General features: G+C 38.3%; 1 protein-coding gene across 2 annotated transcripts in view; it reads right to left on the bottom strand.

Annotated features, from left to right (window-relative positions):
• vwa8 (von Willebrand factor A domain containing 8) overlaps positions 1 to 21605 on the bottom strand; it is a 501727-nt gene that overhangs the window by 438849 nt on the left and 41273 nt on the right. For both annotated transcript variants that reach the window (XM_073046008.1, XM_073046009.1), the window contains exon 3: positions 11988 to 12118. In XM_073046008.1, the coding sequence (XP_072902109.1) occupies positions 11988 to 12071 (84 nt within the window). In that variant the 5' untranslated portion in view covers positions 12072 to 12118. The remainder of the gene's footprint in view (positions 1 to 11987; positions 12119 to 21605) is intronic.

Here is a 21605-nt window from a genome sequence, read left to right as displayed (position 1 = left end):
GATTAACTCGAGGCAGTAAGCCTTCTATCCTCCAATAACCACACTTTCTGGTCATGTTTTCTTACACTTTGGTGCTAGATCTGGCACACCAACCAAATAATTGGGCAAAGAGACAACTATAAATACTTCTTGCCTGAGAACACAAAGAGCTGAACAGAGAAGATAAAAAATGTTAAAACGTTAAACATGGTAACCATTAGACACAACATGCTCGAGCAATTCAGCAAGTCAGGTAGCATCTATGGAGGGTAATAAACAGTGTATGTTTTGGGCTGAGGCTCTTCATCAGGGCAGGGTCTCGGTCCAAAATATTGGCTCCATAGATGCGGCCTGATAGATAGATAGATAGATAGATACTTTATTCGTCCCCATGGGGAAATTCAACATTTTTTCCAATGTCCCATACACTTATTGTAGCAAAACTAATTACATACAATACTTAACTCAGTAAAAATATGATATGCATCTAAAATCACCCTCTCAAAAAGCATTAATAATAGCTTTTAAAAAGTTCTTAAGTAGTTTACTTAAATACATTGAGTCCTAACCCCGGCACTTCAACATATCTTACTCCTGGCGGTTGAATTGTAAAGCCGAATGGCATTGGGGAGTATTGATCTCTTCATCCTGTCTGAGGAGCATTGCATGGATAGCAACCTGTCGCTGAAACTGCTTCTCTGTCTCTGGATGGTGCTATGTAGAGGATGTTCAGGGTTTTCCATAATTGACCGTAGCCTACTCAGCGCCCTTCGCTCTGCTACCGATGTTATACTCTCCAGTACTTTGCCCACGACAGAGCCCGCCTTCCTTACCAGCTTATTAAGACGTGAGGCGTCCCTCTTCTTAATGCTGCCTCCCCAACACGCCACCACAAAGAAGAGGGCGCTCTCCACAACTGACCTATAGAACATCTTCAGCATCTCACTACAAACATTGAATGACGCCAACCTTCTAAGGAAGTACAGTCGACTCTGTGCCTTCCTGCACAAGGCATCTGTGTTGGCAGTCCAGTCTAGCTTCTCGTCTAACTGTACTCCCAGATACTTGTAGGTCTTAACCTGCTCCACACATTCTCCATTAATGATCACTGGCTCCATATGAGGCCTAGATCTCCTGATTGCAGAGATTCTCCACCATTTAGTATGTGTTGCCCAAGATTTCCAGCATCTGCAGAATCACTTGTGCTAATGATAAGCATTAGATTAAATGAACAAGAATTAATTTTCTTAATATTTCATATGCTTCTTAAAGCCAACAGGAGTGAAAGCATAGTTTAATCTGATCACACCTGTTGGCCTATTGGTGCCCAGCACTGCACATGGTCAAGATGGAAGTACTGACAATAAAATATCTCATAATTTCAATCTGTTTCCTGAATATATACTTTCCAAGTTATAATCAAGTGACCATTGATGGTGATAAGCCCAGTAACACCAACTCTAACAGAAGATCGAGTCAAGAAACACCTTTCTAAAGAAAGATGCTGTAATTGGTCAAAATAATGGGAGAGTTGAGTGAATAATAACAGTGCAGGTGACTGGAGGCGGTGTGAGACAAGAAAGAATGAGGAAATGAAGTTCAGAAACCAAGCATATAAAGCATAAGAGTTGGAAAAGGAAAAAAATGTACTAGGAAAAAAGAGAAAAACAGGGAATACAATGGTGACAGACAGAATTAACTAAGTTGCAGAGTAATGTGTTCCAGCTGCTCTCATTTTTTTTATTTACTTAATCTTTTGACATTTCAGTGAGGTCCCATCAACACTCCCCTGACATCCAGTGATATTTCTAGTCTCACTGCTGCAAGCATCTGTCACAAAGACATAAGTTGCTTCAGTTTCTTTTGACAGGAGGCTGTTCATGTGCTCAAATTTGGTAAGAGAAGAAAAATAATGACTCCATAAAAGGTTATAGATGGTAAGGCATTCCTTGTTCCAGTGTTAACAAACACATAACCTTACCCCAATATAGACAAAAGCTGAAAATGACACAACTAAACTGGACAGTGATTAATTCCTACTACGTTTCCAAATGTACACTGCTACCACAACAGAATTCTTTAAATACTGTGCACAACGAAAAAATATTTAGTTGATTATAAATTTGTTCCATGAAATCTCTACAGAAATAGTCATGAGAACTGATAAACATCATGTCTTCATTTCTCTCTCCTGTATTTTGCCTTTCAACAACTGCTCTTTGATTTATCCATGTGCCTTTCTGTTTTCTTGTCATTTCTCAGTATTTCTCACAAACTCTGTCTCTACTTGAACAATTTCCAGTGAACTCCTGTTCCTAGATTTCTTCTGGTACTTCCATTTACCTTCTTGTGTGGTTCTTTTGCAAGCTGCTTTACTCAATCCTCAGCCATCACTTTTAGCAAAACACAAGGTATACAAATAGTTGGAAGCAATAGCCAGTTAAGTGTGCGTACTTCTGGGTGCTAATGCAAGAGAAAAAACTGAGGAAGTCAGATGTGCAGGAGGGTGTGGTTGGTATTATTAGAGTGACTTTAAGGAATCTGGTGTTTGAAGTGCATCAACTATAGATCCAAACACAACTATAATGAAATATTCAAAGCAGAGATGACTAGACTTTGATATATCAGAAAGCTAGACTGTTGTTTGTATAGTACTGTGCAAATTTTTATATATAGTGTGTGTCTAACACTCCTGCATTGTATTATAGTATTTTTTTCTTTTGGACTGTACTGCTGCAGAAAAAAATCATGACATATGTGAGTGATGATAAACCTGATCCTAATATGAGTCTCTAACGTGGATTGAGAGTGGGAAGGGGGCAGGGAGAGGAGAGTCATAGTTGGGAAATGGGAAGGGAGAAGGGAGGGAAGAGAAGCACCAGAAAGATATTCTGTAACGATCAATAAACCAAATGCTTAGAATCAAATTACCTTGCCTAATGTTTCAGGGCTGAGTATGTCTGCATCCACACCACCACCCTGCCACTCCTTCTCTGCCACCTGTCCCACACCCAACCTCACAGCACTCCACCCTCACTATTCCCAACAAACATCCTTTGCTCCTGCCAGATTTGCAAACTCGCTCCACATTGACAAATACAATGCAGAAGTCTTAAGCACCCTAGATATGTGCCTAAGGCTTTTGCACAGTACTGTAAGTGACTAAGATAAAGGATTGGGCAATAGGCAGAACCATGGGCAATAAACAACTTATGTGGCATTTCAAGGAAAGCAAACAATGAATGATCTCAAACATCCAGGAATGAGGTTTAAGAACCAATAATACATCTGGGACTTTACCCTCTTCAAACTTGGAATAAATCAAGAAAGTATTAAATCTGTGTAAGAGATTGGGTTCCAAAAGCATGTAACCTTTGTCATTCAACAACTGATTGTGAACATAATCAAGCGTGCTAAGGACCACAATGAAATAGGTAAGTTGAAAGTATCTTATTAGTATCTACAAGATGCGCTGTTTGAAAAGGCAACATCCATTATCAAAGATCCCCACCATCAGTTCATTCCATCTTCATGCTGCTGCCATCTGGCCGGAGGTACATAAGCCCATAGTCCCACACTAGATTCAATAATTGCTACAACCCTTCAACCATTTTGTTCTTGAATCGACCAGCGCAACCCTATTCACTACAGTTAGTGACTCAACAAATACTTAGATGACTTTGCACTAGAATGGATTTCATTTTTTGTAGCAATTTTGTAATTTAATGTAAAACTCATGTATAATTTATGTTTAATTTTAGTTTTTTACTGTGAATGCTGCTTAAATGATGCAATGCACCTGTGATGCTCTGGAAGTAAGTTTTTTTTGCAGCTGTGCATACTCGTGTATCTGACAATAAATTTGACTTTCAAATGGTATTTCAGTGCTATTTGTCTGTCATGTGAACTTCTTCACCTGTGTGAACAAACATGAAGAAACATTTGGTCAAAAAGATTTTGGATCAATTAGCAAAATTAACTTAATTAAACTTTAGTTTTGTCACTTTTCATCCAGTTCATCACTTTTGAGTGTGATGAATTTGCAAGCCGACATTCGAAAGATTCACTCAATTCAGGACTTACACATGGAGAAAGAGATACTGAATGACTGAAGTCTGAATTGTTTGAGGTGAAAATTTTGTACATAATAACTTCTATTAAACAACTGAACCTCTAACATGCAAGCCTGGGACTAAAATAAGTCACAGTATTCATTGCTGTGGATTTTTTAGAAGGACTTTTGATTAACTTGTTCACCCAACTATGCCATTTATATGTATAGTAATTGTTACGGATTCAGCAACAATAAATATACAAGTGAGGCCGGGTTTTTATAACAAACAAAACGTTTATTAAACACTGAAAAACAAACCCCCAAAAGTAAACAAACCACTAACGTAACCGGAAATCAGCTGCTGTGCGGCAGCTTAAACAGTTCTTAAAGGAATAAAGCGAAAACAGTTCTTAAAGCGATGTTGCAAAAACAGTTCTTCAAAGTAGTACTGCAAAAGTTCAAAATGCTTACAGTCCATTAAAGGAGAGACTTTTTAGACGATTTAAATTCTCTTTCACGTTGTGTTGCTGCGATTCCCAGTCGAACTATACTTTTCCCATGGAGAATTTACGAAGATGAAAATGAAACGGCTTAAAGGCACTGACCTTTCCTCTGCAAAACTGTACCCAATCCTTTCTGCTATTATTTGCAGGGATTAACATGGGGACAGCCAACGAATTCCTTCCGAATGAGGATCAAACAAGGTCGAACCTGTTTCACCGTCGAAATCAACTTTCCTCGATCTTTTAACTTCCGAACTCTGATCTTCACTCTCCACTGATTCTCAACTGGCAGTATTATAAAGAAACTGCCGGCAATGACCTTTTAAACTTTAGGCATTAAATAAAACTCCACCTTTCAACCAAACTGCGTCATAATATTGGACCACACAGTGGCATGGAGTCAAAATGGCAAATCCAGCCACGAACTGCCCCTCCTCACAGGGAGGGGTCCTCCTTTTATACCCTGTAAAAAAAAACCCTGTCACATGACCTCTACTGGCAGGAAAATGACGTCACTCCACCATCACAAGACCACTACCTTAAGTCCAGTATAGTTTCAACACCACTGTCACGTGACAAGTACAAGATACCCACGGGTACGTAACACCTCCCTCCAAAAAAAAACTTTTGGTCTGTCAAGAACAACATTTTAACAATTATTCACAAGGAAAAAAAACAAACATATAAATATTATAACATACACAATATACATAGTATCATCATATAACATCTTACAACTTACAATACAGTAGGAGTGTTACAATTGTAAAACCATTCCAAAAACAATTACATTGTACATTCAACATCGAGATAGACAATCTGCAACCACATTATCTTTACCTTTAATATGAATTATCACAATATTGTACTCTTGTAACATCAAATTCCAATTTAATAACCTTTGTTTTTGTTTTTCATCTTACTCAGAAATACTAACGGATTATGATCAGCGTAAACAATGTGGTTTTTGAGTTGTACCAACATATACGTCAAAATATTCGAAAGCTAAAACAAGAGATAACAATCCCTTCTCTATTGTCGAATAGTTTCTTTGATGCTTATTAAATTTCTTAGAAAAGTAAGCTACTGGATGATCAACCTCATCACCCTCATTCCTTTGCATTAAAACTGCTCCTGCAGCCTCATCACTAGCATCTACAGCTAATGAGAAAGGTTTTTCAAAATCAGGCGCCTTAAGCACAGGCTGCTGACATACCATAGTTTTCAATTTTTCAAATGCTTCTCGACAAGGCACTGTCCACACAAACTTCTCATTCTTCTGCAAAAGGTTAGTTAATGGAAGGGCAACATTAGCAAAATTCTTACAAAATTTTCGATAATATCCTACCATTCCCAAGAATCTTCTGAGAGTTTTTTTTCCCCGTTGGAGTGGGAATCTCTAAAATTGCCCGAACTTTTGCCTGAACAGGAGCTACCTTACCTTGACCCACAACATAACTAAGGTAAGTCACAGTGGCATGTCCGAATTTACTCTTAGCTAAATTAATAGTTAAGTTAGCTTTTGAAAGCCTTTCAAACAATTTCTCCACCGCAATAATGTGTGCTTCCCAAGTATCATTTCCTGTCACTAAATCATCAATATAAGCATCTGTATCTTTCAATCCTTGAATCACAGAGTTAATCATCCTCTGGAAAGTACCTGGGGCATTCTTCATCCCAAATGGAAGAACATTATATTCATATAGCCCAGATGGAGTTACAAATGCAGAAATCTCTCTACCTCTGTCCGTTAATGGAACACACCAATACCCTTTCAATAAATCAATCTTTGTAAGGAACTTTGCTTTTCCAACTTTATCTACACAATCATCTACTCTAGGAATTGGATATGCATCTGTTTTCGTTACAGCATTCACCTTCCTATAGTCCATACAAAACCTAATACTACCATCTGGTTTTGGCACCATAACACAGGGTGAACTCCAATTCGAGTTAGAAGGTCTAATAATATTATTCTCTAACATATATTTAATTTCTTTCTCAGCAAGTTCACATTTTTCTATGTTCATCCTATATGGGTGTTGTTTAATAGGTTTGGCATCTCCAACATCTACATCATGTGAAGCTATAGTAGTCCTTCTCAGAACATCTGGAAACAAATCCTTATATTTAACAAATAATTTCTTCATCTGCTGTTTCTGCTCTGGCTGTAATTGTGCTAATTTCTCATCAATATTTTCCAGAATGGTTGAATTTGGTAACCTGACAGAAACAATATTGGATTTAGAATGAAATTCAGATGAATCATCTATCATGTTCCCAGTTAAATCAAACTCATTATCATTAACCACAACAGTCACAGTATCAAATTGTTTCTCATGATATGGTTTTATCATATTTATATGGCAAAGTTGTGTTGGCCTTCTACAATCTGGAGTTTTTATCAAGTAATCCACATCATTGATTTTAGACACAATTTCATAAGGACCATGAAATCTAGCTTGTAAAGGATTCGTTTGCACTTGGAAAAGAACCAGCACCTTATCTCCAGGCTTAAACATCCTCATCCTAGCTTCTTTATCATACCAAGTTTTCATTTTCTCCTGAGCCAATTTTAAATTTTCTTTGGCTAAGATACAAGCTTTATGTAACCTATCCTTAAATTTCAAAATATAGTCCAACAAATTAGTGTGTACTTCCTTATTAATCCACTGTTCTTTTAATAAAGCTAAAGGTCCTCTAACTCTATGCCCAAATACAAGTTCAAATGGACTGAAACCTAAAGATTCTTGAACCGATTCCCTTATTGCAAATAAAAGTAAGTTTATACCCTCATCCCAATCACTTTCATTTTCCACACAATATGTCCTAATCATATTCTTGAGGGTAGAATGAAACCTCTCCAAGGCACCTTGCGATTCTGGATGGTATGCAGACGAAGTGATTTGCTTAGCTCCCAATTTATAAACTATCTGTTGAAACAATCCAGACATAAAATTACTGCCTTGATCAGTTTGTATTTCCTTAGGTAATCCAAAATAAGTAAAGAACTTTATAAGAGCCTTTGTCACAGTTTTAGCTGTTATATTCCTAAGTGGTACTGCCTCTGGAAACCTAGACGAAGTACACATGATAGTCAACAAGTACTGATAACCAGTTTTTGTTTTTGGTAATGGACCAACACAATCTACAATAACTTTAGAAAACAGTTCACCAAATGCTGGAATAGGTTGTAATGGAGCCACTGGTGTAACTTGATTTGGTTTACCCATAATTTGACAAGTATGGCACGTTTTACAAAACATCGCCACATCTTTTCTTTGACCAGGCCAGTAAAAATGTTTTAAAATCTTGTCCACAGTTTTCCTTACCCCTTGATGTCTACCTAAAGGCACACTATGAGCTAAAGTCAAAATCTCATTTCGATAAACTTTAGGGACAACTACCTGGTAAACAATATTCTATTCCTCACTTGCAGGAATTGTAGATGATCTCCACTTCCTTATCAACACTCCTTTTTCCAAGTAATATCCTACTGGCACCTTCTCAATTTCACTATCTGGTAGAGCTTGTTCTCTTAATTATATAATCTCAGGGTCTCTATTCTGCTCTGCTATCATCTCCTTCCGAGACAGAGATAAATCTTCATCGTCAGACTTACTCCAAGAATCTTGTTCAAACAATGAAGGTAAGAAAGTCTCTGACACATCCTCAAAACTCGAATCCTGAGTTGAACAGTCATGAGTAACAACCTCATTCTGCACATCAATCTTTTTAGCCATAGCTCCGGTTACAACACAGGAAGAATCTGTGTTAGAATTCATCTCTGGTTCCTCTGACTCCATTGTCAAATGCACTTCAGGAAAAACTTGTCCACCTGCCAAGTCATTACCTAACAATAAAGAAATATCCTTCACAGGTAAGCTAGGCTGTAATCCTACTTTAACAAGTCCTGTAACTAACCCTGACTTTAAATTTACTTTATGCAAATGTACAGGCATAAAATCACTCCCAACACCTCGTATATAATTTACCTCACCAGTATCAGACTCTGCATTAAACTTCAATACACAGTCTAACATCAGTGATTGAGAAGCTCCAGTATCCCTAAGGATTTTTATTGGCACCGGAGTAGATCCTTCTTTCAAGGATACAAACCCTTCAGTTATAAAATGATCATATCCCTTTTTAACTTGGTCAGACTCTAACAAAACCTCATTTATGTTTATCGAACCCTGTAATTTTACAGGTGCTTCAGTATGTTGCACACAAGCATCTGGGACTGCTTCCTTCTCTTTCTTTTTCAATCAGAAACAGTTAGCTATTACATGGCCAGGTTTCTTACAATAGTTACAAATAGGACCAAACTCTCTTTCCTTCACAGGTTTTCCTTCCTCCTTACCTTTCTCATTAACTTCTGATTTACCTTGAGTCTCTGTGTTATTTTACCTCTTAAAAATTCTGCCCTGAGGAAATTTATTCTTATGGATTAAAACATACTCATCAGCTAATCTAGCAGAGTCCTGCAATGTATCAGTAACCCTCTCATTTAAGTAGGTCCTTACTTCAACAGGGATGCGTCTTTTAAATTCCTCCATTAAAATCAGCTCTTTCAATGTATTATAGTCCCCATTTACATTTTTAGAGGAAACCCATCTCTCAAAACACACAGCTTTATCATAGGCAAATTCCACAAAAGTTTTTTCCACAGACTTCTTCAAACTTCTGAATATTTCTCTATACGCATCTGGGACCAATTCATATGCTTTCAAAATCTGCTGTTTCACAATATCATAATCTAGTGCTTGCACAGCAGTTAAAGCTGTATAAACTTGTCGTGCTTTGCCTTTAATTACACTTTGTAACAACACCAACCATTTATCTTTCGGCCACTCTGAAATCTGAGCAATTGTTTCAAAATGTTGGAAATATCTTTCCACTTCTGTTTCACTAAATGGAGGGACCAATTTAATTTCTTGACTAGCAACAAACGGTTTTCTAGAACCAGAAGACTGATTCCCAGACCTAAATTCCGCCATCACATATTCAAATTCCCTTTTTTTATTTTCAGCTTCTAACCTACAACGCTCCAATTCTGCTTTATTTTGTTCCAACTTCATTTGTTCAATTTGCAACTGCATCTCTATATTACTTACTGGAAACGACTCTAAAATCAATTCATCAAAATCACCCGAATCCACATAGTGTGACGCGATTTTTCTCTGTATTAGAGCCTTTGATGTAGACTTCAAAATACCTTTAAGTTGCAATCTACTAGCTATCTCAGACACCTCAGTTTTTCTCGCCTTCGCTAACAACTCCGCGTCTGGCGAAGCCAGAAACTCATCAATATTCATTGTTGCCAAATACCACTCACAAGCCAATCAAACAAAAGAATTGAGTATTCCCCTTTCCCAAAACACCGATTCAAAATTTAACAAGCATTTAAACTCAAAAATGGTTTATCCCGGATGCAGCCCCCATATTTATGTTACGGATTCAGCAACAATAAATATACAAGTGAGGCAGGGGTTTTATAACAAATAAAACATTTATTAAACACTAAAAAACAAACCCCCCCCAAAAGTAAACAAACAACTAACGTAACCGGAAATCAGCTGCTGTGCGGCAGCTTAAACAGTTCTTAAAGGAATAAAGCGAAAACAGTTCTTAAAGCGATGTTGCAAAAACAGTTCTTCAAAGTAGTACTGCAAAAGTTCAAAATGCTTACAGTCCATTAAAGGAGAGACTTTTTAGACGATTTAAATTCTCATTCACGTCGTGTTGCTGCGATTCCCAGTCGAACTATACCTTTCCCATGGAGAATTTACGAAGATGAAAATGAAACGGCTTAAAGGCACTGACCTTTCCTCTGCAAAACTGTACCCAATCCTTTCTGCTATTATTTGCAGGGATTAACATGGGGACAGCCAACGAATTCCTTCCGAATGAGGATCAAACAAGGTCGAACCTGTTTCACCATCGAAATCGACTTTCCTCGATCTTTTAACTTCCGAACTCTGATCTTCACTCTCCACTGATTCTCAACTGGCAGTATTATAAAGAAACTGCCGGCAATGGCCTTTTAAACTTTAGGCATTAAATAAAACTCCATCTTTCAACCAAACTGCGTCATAATATTGGACCACGCAGTGGCATGAAGTCAAAATGGCAAATCCAGCCACGAACTGCCCCTCCTCACAGAGGGGTCCTCCTTTTATACCCTGTAAAAAAACCTGTCACATGATCTCTACTGGCGGGAAAATGACGTCACTCCACCATCACAAGACTACTACCTTAAGTACAGTATAGCTTCAACACCACTGTCACGTGACAAGTACAAGATACCCACGGGTACGCAACATTGTTCTATTGCAAAATGGTTTATTTTTCACATGAAAAATCAATGTTCCTTCTCTCAACGGCTTTGGAATCCTTACCTCAGATAATTGTGTCAGCATCTTTGGTCCTGGGACCAGCACATAATTGCCATTACAAAGAACGCACAGAAGTGCTCCTACTTTCTTAGAAATGTGCACATATTTGGCATGTCTTCTAAGATTCTGATAAATTTCTATAGATGTACAGCGCAGGATATCCTGACTGGATTCAACATGACCTGGTATGGAAACACCAATGCCCAAGAACAGAAAAGCTGACAAAAAAAGGTAGCTACAGCCCTGCCCATCAAAGGCAAATCCCTCCCCACTAATATGCACATCTACAAAGAGCGTAGTCACAAGAAAGCAGCATCGATCATCAAAGGCCCTCATCATCCAGGCCATGATCTCTTCTGTCTACTGTCATTGAGAAGGAGGTACAGGATCCTTAGGTCCCACATAATCAGGTTCAGGATTACTTATTACCCTTAAGCCATGAGGCACCTGAATCAGTGCGGATAACATCACTCACCTCAACACTGAACAACTCACTTTCGAGGATGCTACAACTCATGGTCTCAGTATTAGTTATTTATTTGTTTGTTATTTGTATTTGTATTTGAAGTTTGTCTTTTGTACAGTAGTTGTTTTGTCAGTCTTATGAGGAGTTTTCCATTGATTCAATTGCATTGCTTAAATTAAATAAGGCAAAGGAGATCAATAAAGGCAAAAAGGCATTGCCTTTTGAAGGAGGACATGATGCTGAGGAGGTTCCTGCCCATGATGGAGCTCGCTGAGTTTACCAATTTCGGCAGCATTTTCTGATCCTGTGCAGTGGCCCCCCCATACCAGATAGTGATGCAACCAATTAGAATGCTCTCCATGGTACATCTGTAGAAATTCACAGGAATCTTTGGTGACATCCCAAATCTCCTCAAACTCCTAATGAAATATAACTGCTCTTATGCCTTCTTTGTAATTATATCAATATGTGAAATTTACTTTGACCTTTAAACTTTGAATATGATAATTATTCTTCACATCATTAACAAACTGGAATGACATTTTTCAACCATTTAGAATTTGCATCTCAACTTGAAAATGACTCACCAAATACTGCATAGCAATTGAGCGTCGTAAAGGACCAGGTGGTCCAATTAGGAACACATCTTGTCCCAGCAAATCTTTCTGCATGATCCATCGAAGGTGCTGTACAAGAGCTTGAGGTAAGGGTTCCAAAACTGGTAAGAGAAGGAACATTGATTTAATCTTTATATTGGCAGCAGTGGGACCATAGAACCTACCACTGTTAAAACAAGAATTACAGTAACAACAACTAAATCTTGTGCAATAAAAAGGATATGAGATAACTCTGTTGGGTTAAATAATTATTCTAATTTAGTTTTTTAAGCATTATTCGCAAATCTAATACTCATAGACTCTCCATAATGCCCTTTCAGTAAGCATTGAGAGTTTTTGGACTACTGCTGTCCTTAGGGTGAACCAACAGCGATGTTAGCAATTTATTAGCACAGGGAGCCAGCAGCATATTGCATTTATGACAGGTAAACATTCCAGTGCAGAAGGGGCAAAGGGTGAACGCACAGCCTTTATCCTAGGGAAGAGGAATTAAAAACTAGAGGACATGGGTCTAAGGTGAGAGGGTAAAGATTTAAATGGACATTGGGTCAACTTTTTCTCTCTGAGGGTGGTAGGTGTATGAAATAAGCATCCACACAAACTGGGGCTTGGGGTGGGAGAGCTGTGTCAATCTCACGGGTTTGGTGGGACAGGAGTGTGCATTCCCTAGACTTACACAGCCAAGAAAACCCGCAGGGTTTCAACTCTGTATTTTAAAGTTCTCTAAAAAGATCAAGGATTTTGATGTAGTGATGATGAAAGCATAAAAATCTGTTTACAGGTCAAAAGGGTGTGCGTTTTAAAAGGAAACATTCATGTTGTGGTGTCCGTTGTAGCAAATACCCATGTTGAGGGTTTGGGAAGTGCTACTGAACAAGCCATGATCAATTGATATTACATCTTTTAGGTAGTACATGCCACAAGCATTGTACCTTTGTGGTAGAAGGAGTAAATGCTTATGATAACAATCAACTGAACTGAAAACAAAACAGTATTTCATCACATTCACAATCTGTGCCTTGCAGGTGGTGGAAAAAACTTTAGGGAGTCAGGAGATGGACAATCTAAGTGGATTGGGATGAGATGTCCCATAGTTAAAGGGTTTTCACCTCAAATGACAAAACTACCTTTTCTCCTTTTTTCTGTCATTGTATATTGTATATTACATATAGAAGAGGGAGCAATGGATTTTTTGACAAGTAGGATTAATGTAGAGAATTAAACAGATGTTCTTTAAGATAGTAATAACTTTAAAATCTCCAATCCTGAAGAATGGCCTCAGCCCACAACATTGACTCTGACAATGTGATTACTCAAGTGTTTGGCCATGCAGACATGTGTGAGCAGAATGTACAGCAATGGGCTCAGCACACAGCCCTGGGGGGTGCACACGTGTTGAGGACGATGGGGAAGATGGAGCGGTTTTGCATCCGATTATCTGAGGTCTGTTGGTTAGGAAGTCCAACACCCAGTTGCACAATGGTGTATTTGTACTGAGGAAGAGGGGTCTGTTCACCACTGTCTGTGGGTCAATAGTGTTGAATACCAAACTGAAATCCAGAAACAGCATTCTGACATAATTGTTCTTATCTTCTAGATGTGTCAGGGCCAGGTGCATGACAGATACTATGGCATATGTCGTAGAGAAGTTTAGTCAGTAAGCATATTGGTGAGTGTCCAGTGTGGCAGGAATGGAGTTTTCATGTGTGCCATTACCAGCCATTCAAAGCACTGCATGATGATTAGTGGTAGTGCCACTGGGTGATAGTCGTTTAGTTTGGTGTAGAGTTCTTCGGTACAGGGATGGTGGTGGCCGATTTGAAGCATATGGAAACAACAGCTTGACCGAGTGATGCATTGAAGACGTCTGTGAAGGCGTCAGTAAGCTGGTGTACACAATTCACTCGGCCTAGGATGCTGTCTGACCGAGCTGTCTTACGGTTCTGCTGTTTGTACGCTGCATCCGCAAAGGAAACAACATTATGAAGGACCCCATGCACCCCTCATACAATCTCTTCTCCCTCCTGCCGTCTGGGAAAAGGCTCCGAAGCATTCGGGCTCTTATGACCAGACTATATAACAGTTTCTTCCCCCAAGCTATCAGACTCCTCAATACCCGCAGCCTGGACTGACACCTTGCCCTACTGTCCTGTTTATTATTTATTATAATGTCTGCACTGTTTTTGTGCACTTTATGCAGTCCAGTGTAGGTCTGTAGTGTAGCTTTCTCTGTGTTGTTTTTTTATTACGTAGTTCAGTCTAGTTTTTTGTACTGTGTCATGTAAACCATTGTCCTGAAAAACGTTGTCTCATTTTTACTATGCACTGTACCAGCAGTTATGGTCGAAATGACAATAAAAGTTGACTTGACTTGACTTGTTACAGACAGTGGCCACTCAATTGGGAGAGGGTAGCTTTCATGACCGGCATTGCACTGCATGACTTGAAGCATAAAAGTTATTTAAAGCGTCAGGAAGGGAGGTGTCACTGGCACAGTCGAAGCTGTTTTTCCTTGCATAGTCAGTAATGCCCTTGATGCTCAACCACATAAACTAGGAATCATTATTGGAGGTGTTCCTGAATTTTTTGAGTGTAATCTGTCTTGGCCCTCTTGATGAGGTTTCTCCTGGCTGATCTGAGAGTGGTTCTGTCACCAGATTTGAAGGCAATGTCCCGGGCATTTAGTAGGGAGTGCATCTCAGCGTTCAGCTAGGACTTCTGGTTGGGTGTGAGATGACCATTCTTGAGATACCAGCATCATCTATACACTTACTGATATAGCCAACCACAGATAAGGCATATTCCTCGATGTCTGTGTGTTCTCCTTTTGTGGCAAACCCCTTGAACATCTTCCAGTTTAAAGCCTGTTTATATTCCAGTCCTCTCAAAATTAATAACAACATTGCATTTGCTTTCTTTACTAGCAAATCAACCTGCAAGTTAACATTTAGGGAATCGGACACAACTCCCAAATCCCTTTGCAATTACAATTTTGAATTCCCTTTCCATTTAGAAAAGGCTTTGTTCCTTCTACCAAAGTGTATAACTATAAACTTCCCTATGCTGTACTCCATTTGCTATTTTTTGCCTATTCTCCCAACTTGTCAAAGTCATTCTGCAGTCTCTGTGCATCCTCTGCATTACCTATCTTTGTATTATCCATGAACTTGGCCACAAAGCCATCAATTCTGTCATCCAGATTATTAACACAAAACATGAAAAGTAGTGGACCCAGCACCAACCATTGTGGAATGCCACTAGTTACAAGCAACCAAATGGTAATAGTCCCATTTATTCCCACTCTTTTCCTCCTCCCAGTCAGTCAACCTTCTATTTGTGCTGGTATCTGTCCTATAATACCATGGGCTCTTATCTTGTTTAGATGACTTATGTGCAGCACCTTGTCAAAAGCTTTTTGAAAATCCAAGTAAAAACATACACTGATTCTCCTTTGGAGACTCCACTTACTGTCTAATGGAATGACACACAGATTGTGTGGCTGCAATTAATCTTCCTTTTCCCCAGTTTAAACTTTGAATTTTTAACTTTTATTTGTCGGATCTTAGAGGGGAATAGTTGTTACTATGCCACAATCTTTAAGAAGTGGAAAGCAGCTTCCCGAATCCAGCAATGGAAAGGGGAAAAAGTCGGAGGAAACACCAGCTTGGGCTGAGCGTCTGGAAAATTCGCTGATGGGTCTTGATAAGAAGATAGACAATAACACAGTAAAACTTGATGCTCCCTCTTCTGAGATGAAGTCATTACGAGAGTTTTCAATTTGTGCAGGAAAACATTATTTCCCTGAATTCTGAACTTAAAGAGGTGAAGAAGCAAATCGCTGAGATTTCAGCTCGCTTGGAAAAGTCTCAACATAAGATTATCGATTTGGAAGCAAGATCTCGTCGGAATAATATTCGAATTGTTGGATTGAAGGAAGGATCTGAGACTGGAGATTTATTAGACTATTTTGTTAACTTATTTCAATCTCTGTATCCGGATATTTTACCTCAACCTCCCGACATCAAAAGAGCACATAGTTTCACTGCGACATTTTGAGATAAACCAAGGTCAGTTTTGGTCTCCTTCCTTCATTTTAAAGTTAAAGACCAACTCATAAAATATGCAAGGAAACAAACAATTTTTAAATTTAAAGGTTCCGAGATTCGTTTCTATGAAGATTATCCACGGGAAGCTATGGACCTGCAGTCTAAATTCGTTCCAACCATGAAGATAGCCTATGATAAGGGATTATTCCCATCACTTCACTACCCAGCCCAATTAAAATTATTTTCCAAAGATTCGACTCCACGTGTTTTTCTGGACCCCAAAGAGGCATTGGACTATGTTAACTCTATTCTGGTTGTAGCCGAGGTTTGAATGGTTTTAGGTCTGCTGAATAATCGTTCTTTCAGAAAGAAGATAAGCTTTGAATATTTCTGATTTGCTTAAGATGTCCTTTGATCAATCGACCATTTAAAGAAGATCTGAACTTTTTGATGTGAATGATGAATGACTTTTCCGAAATCTGTTTGGTCTACTGAGCGAATTAAGACAACAGACAGATTGTTTGATTATTTGCTTTTATCCTCCCTTTTTTTCAATAATTAAATGATAGTTTCCATAGTTCATAAGGTCTTTTTCTTATATATATAGTTGGGAGTGCTTAGTCGATAGATAATTAGTTTTTCTTAAAAAAAAGTTTCTCATTGGGTGTGTCAGTTAAATAGAAAATGGTGCTGATTTTTCTTCACTAGAGATTACATAAGTATTTTTCTCTTTGTTTAATTTTATTGTTTTGGCATCTTGGAGACTGTTTTCGCATTCCCCACCATGTTTTTAAGGATTAAGTATAAACATTTCTTGCTCTGAACTTTTATGCTGGATATGGGGAGCTAGATGTTGTAGAGAAAATCTGAACAGTGCTGGCCCTTTGGCCTGTGATGTTCTGCTTACCTTTCAATCTACTTCATGATTAATCTAATGCTTCTGTCCCATAGAGAATTCTATTCCTCTTTCACTATGAGCCTATTTAGGAGTTTCTTGAATGTCTTTGTTGTGTCTGCCTCTATGACTACCCATGGCAAATCTTTCCATGGACCCACTGGTCTATGAAAAAAAAATCTCTGAGATCCCTATACTTTCTTCTGATCACTGTAAAATTGTGTCCTCTTGTATTAACTATTTCAGCTGGGAATCTGTTCCATGTTTTAATGATTACCCAGCCTCACCAGTGTCCATTGTTTCAATATAATAATACTCTGTAAAGTAATGGAAGGCATTAAAGCATATATGTCAAACTCAAGGCCCGCGGGCCAAATCTGGCCCGCGGTGGAATTATCTTTGGCCCGCGAGATAATATCTAATTACTATTAAAGCTGACCCCAGTAATCGAAGTGCCTATGGCGTATGATATGGCTAATGCTGAGTTTATTCAGGTACCAGGTTTTCAGGGTTTTTAGTATTTATTCGGTTTCCCTGGTTTATTTCCTGAATATCATTAATGAATAATTTTTTTTTCTATTAGAGCTGGCCCGTCGGTATATTGCATGCACCACTAATACTACAAATCCCACAATGCACTGCCAGTGCATTGCTCACGCTTGCCTTACTCTCTCATCAGCATCCTTATGGCGCTAGTCACGTGTGGTCAACTTTCAGCTATCCCTCACCCCAAAAATGGCTGAACGAAAGGTGGACTTTGAAAACAGGGGTTTTCAAGGCAGGTGGGAGGCAGAGTATATGTTCGCAGATATAAAGGGCAAACCTGTTTGTCTTGTGTGCGGAGATGGTGTGGCTGTAATTAAAGAATATAACGTAAGACGACACTATGAAACGAAACACCACGACAAATACAAGCATCTGGACAAGAAACAGAAGCTCCAGAAGGTAGAAGAGTTGAAAAGAAGTCTGGCGTCACAGCAGGCTATGTTCACAAAAGCCAAAACACAAAGTGAGGCTGCTGTAAAGGCTAGTTTTATTGTGGCAGCAGAGATCGCTAAATCAGCCCGGCCCTTTACCGAGGGAGAATTTGTTAAAAACTGCATGATGAAAGTTTGCGACGTCGTGTGCCCAGATAAAAGGCAAGCATTTTCAAATGTGAGCCTGAGCAGAAACACCGTTGCTGACCGTGTACGTGAGCTTGCCACCAATCTACAACAACGGCTGGTGGGGAAGAGAAGAGATTTCATCGCATATTCCCTTGCTGTGGATGAGAGCAAGGACACTTCTGATACTGCCCAATTGTCAATTTTCATTCGTGGAGTGGACTCAAGTCTGTGTGTAACAGAGGAACTTTTGGGATTAAGATCAATGCATGGCACAACTACTGGAAAAGATCTCTTTGAAGAGGTATCCAGATGTGTAAATATAATGAGGCTGCCTTGCGATAAACTTGTGGGACTGACGACAGATGGAGCGCCCGCGATGTGCGGTCAAAAGAGTGGATTGGTGGGCAGGATCCGGGAGAAGATGCGGGAGGAAAACGGCGCAGGTGAGCTGACAGCTTATCACTGCATCATACACCAGGAATCGTTGTGTGGCAAAGCCTTGAAAATGGAACATATAATGAGCACCATAACACAAGCAGTTAACTTCGTAAGAGCCAAAGGTTTGAATCACCGCGAGTTCAAGTCGTTTCTGGAGGAGTTGGGTTCAGAATATAATGATTTGCCCTATCACACAGAGGTGCAATGGTTAAGCCAAGGACAAAATATCACGGCTGGAAAGTAAGTTTCAGAATCATTTTCAAGTCTTAAGTCAGCTCGAGAAGGAATTCTCACTATTTTGCTCAGCGTTTGCCGTCACCGCAGCATCAGATGTGCCGGAGGAACTCCAAATGAAACTAATTGAAATTCAGTGTAACTCGGCTTTAAAATATAAATTTGAGACTGTGAGTCTGGACTCATTCTATCAATACCTCGGACCGATGTACCCCAAGATGACAGACTTTGCCTCAAAGATCCTTTGCATGGTCGGGACAAGATAGCTCTGTGAGCAGGCGTTCTCCATAATGAACATTAACAAATCCCAACTGCACTCACAGCTGACACACAAACATCTAAATGACATTATGAAAATCCGAATTGCCCAGAAACTGGTCCCTGATGTTGACAGGCTGGTTAAGACCAACAGATGTCAGGTGTCTGGAAGCAGCAAGGGAAAAATGAGTGACACTGTTTGATGCTCTGCGACACGTAAGCAAAATGCATTATGGAATATTGAGTGTCATAATATCGTGATTCATTCATTTTCTGACTATTCTATTATTGTAAATTGATCAATTAAAAAATAGAGGCTAACTGTGTTCATCATATGGGTTTGATTGCTGGAAGCAGGCTAATAAAAATTAGGTGCAGTTGTGCAGCCTACATTTACAATTTGTTTCGTTAGGTCTAGATTTGTGTCTGCTAATGCTCAATTTCAAATGGTTTATTAACGTAAAGGGTGTGGCTCCCAAAACAATCTCAGCCAACGTAGCATTGTTTTTCTCTCTCCCTCAGCACAACTTTCTTTTAGCCTACGACTGTGAGTTAATACCAATCATAAAAATAATGCTTGCTCGGCAGTCTTCTTCATAAGAAACGGAATTTGTAAAGTGAAACACTTTGTAGTTATAGCAGAGACTGAGACACATGAGAGCAGGCTGAAAAAACGGAGGCAACGAAAGCTGCGTTCGCACGCGTCTGACTGATCCGGCCCGCATGAAGCTGCATTTTGCTCAATCCGGCCCGTGACCTAAAATGAGTTTGACACCCCTGCATTAAAGCAAATTGATATTTAAATTGCTTATCTATCAGTTAGAAGCAAGGCCTGTAAGTGGGCAAAAGAACCAGTTAACATGACTTGATATGGTAGTGTGTTGCTTTGTACTGTTTGGTTTTTTATATTTAGCACAAGACTTTTTCCCTTGCAGTGCTTTTCTATTTTAGGGCCATATGTTGTCTTTTTTTGTAACTGGGGGGAGAAATTAAGGAAAGCTTTTTAAAACTACTATTATAAAATGGGCAGCCTGCAGAGCCTCTCTCTTTTTTACTCTATGGGGAGGTAATTCTGCATTTTTTTGCCGAATTCCGGGCTTTTTGGGATGGTGGGAGGATTGGGGTTAGTTTTGATTTATAGGATTAATTGTAAGATTAATTTTAGTTTTCTTTTTGTATTTTTTCCCATTACAGAGTTCCGGAGCATGTATATTTTGTATATGGTTATACTTATCACCATCAGTTTTGATTAGCCTGCGCTAGTATGCGTGTATTTATGTGTTAAATAAAATAAAAAATTTTATGACAATCAAACAGATAAATGTTATAAGTTGGAATGTACGTGGTTGGAATCATCCTATTAAGCGAAAGAAGACTTTTAAAATCATTAATCGATTCCAACCCGATATAATTTTTTGCTCAAGAAATGCATATCAAAATGGGCGATCAAAATATTAGATATTTTAAAATGTGGAAGGGCCTTCAATTTCACGCTACTTTTCAAAATAAAACAAAGGGAGTATCTATTTTTATTAAATCTAATATTTTATTTATCCAAGAAGACATTGTGTCAGATATTAATGGTAGATTTTTAATTGTTAAAGAAACAATTTATAATAGAAAAATCATTCTGGTTAACCTATATGGACCTAATGTAGATGATCCTTTTTTTAAAAAATGTATTTGCTTTATTGCTGGATTTAAATGAATATATGTTGTTAATGGGTGGTGATTTCAACTGTTGTTTCAATCCTTTGATTGACAAAAGTTCAACTAATCAGTGGCTTCCAAGTTGTTCTGCATCACTTATTGATTCTTTATTTAAAATTGATTTTGGCCTGGTTTAAATTTAGAGACACTTACATCCTAATGATAGAAATTATTCTTTTTTTTCACATGTTCATAAAAAATATTTGAGAATCGATTACTTTATAGCTGATCCCCGGTTTTTGTCTAAAGTCCAGAAATGTGAATATGATATTATAGCTCTCTCGGATCATACGCCTTTAAGTTTAGCTTTTGAATTGAATGATGTCGCTATTGCAAATTTGCCTTGGCATTTTCCAGAAAATTTAATACAAAGTCCGGACTTTGTCAAATTTATTGAGACTCAGATAACAGATTGTTTTCTTTTTAATAATACGGGAGATGTGTCGAAATTGATTATATGGGATACATTTAAAGCAAATTTGCGTGGTCAGATAATCTCCTATTCAGCTAAGCTTAAGAGACAAAAACGGAGTTAGATAAGATTTCCAAACAAATTAAAGACTTGGATAATATTTATGCAATCTCTCCTAACATTATTTATTTAAACAAAGAGTTGAACTCCAATCACAATATAATTTATTATTAATTTATACTATTGAAAGAAATTTGCTTAAATTGAAAAGTCAATTTTATGTGTTTGGAAATAAAAATAATAAGCTATTAGCATCTCAATTAAAAGCAGCTAGAGTTAAAAGACAAATTTTAAAAATTCGTAAGGGAGATGGTAGTTCAGCACGTAATTATGAAGATATTAATAAAATTTTTCAAGACTTTTATATTGAACTTTATAAATCTGTTTCCAGTTGATCCTTCTAAAATGAATGCCTTTTTACAAAAGATC

This window comes from Hemitrygon akajei, chromosome 5 (genome assembly GCF_048418815.1).
Source record: "Hemitrygon akajei chromosome 5, sHemAka1.3, whole genome shotgun sequence".
NCBI lineage: Eukaryota > Metazoa > Chordata > Chondrichthyes > Myliobatiformes > Dasyatidae > Hemitrygon > Hemitrygon akajei.
Note: the sequence above shows the minus strand (reverse complement) of the source record. Positions and strands in the feature narration are given on the sequence as shown.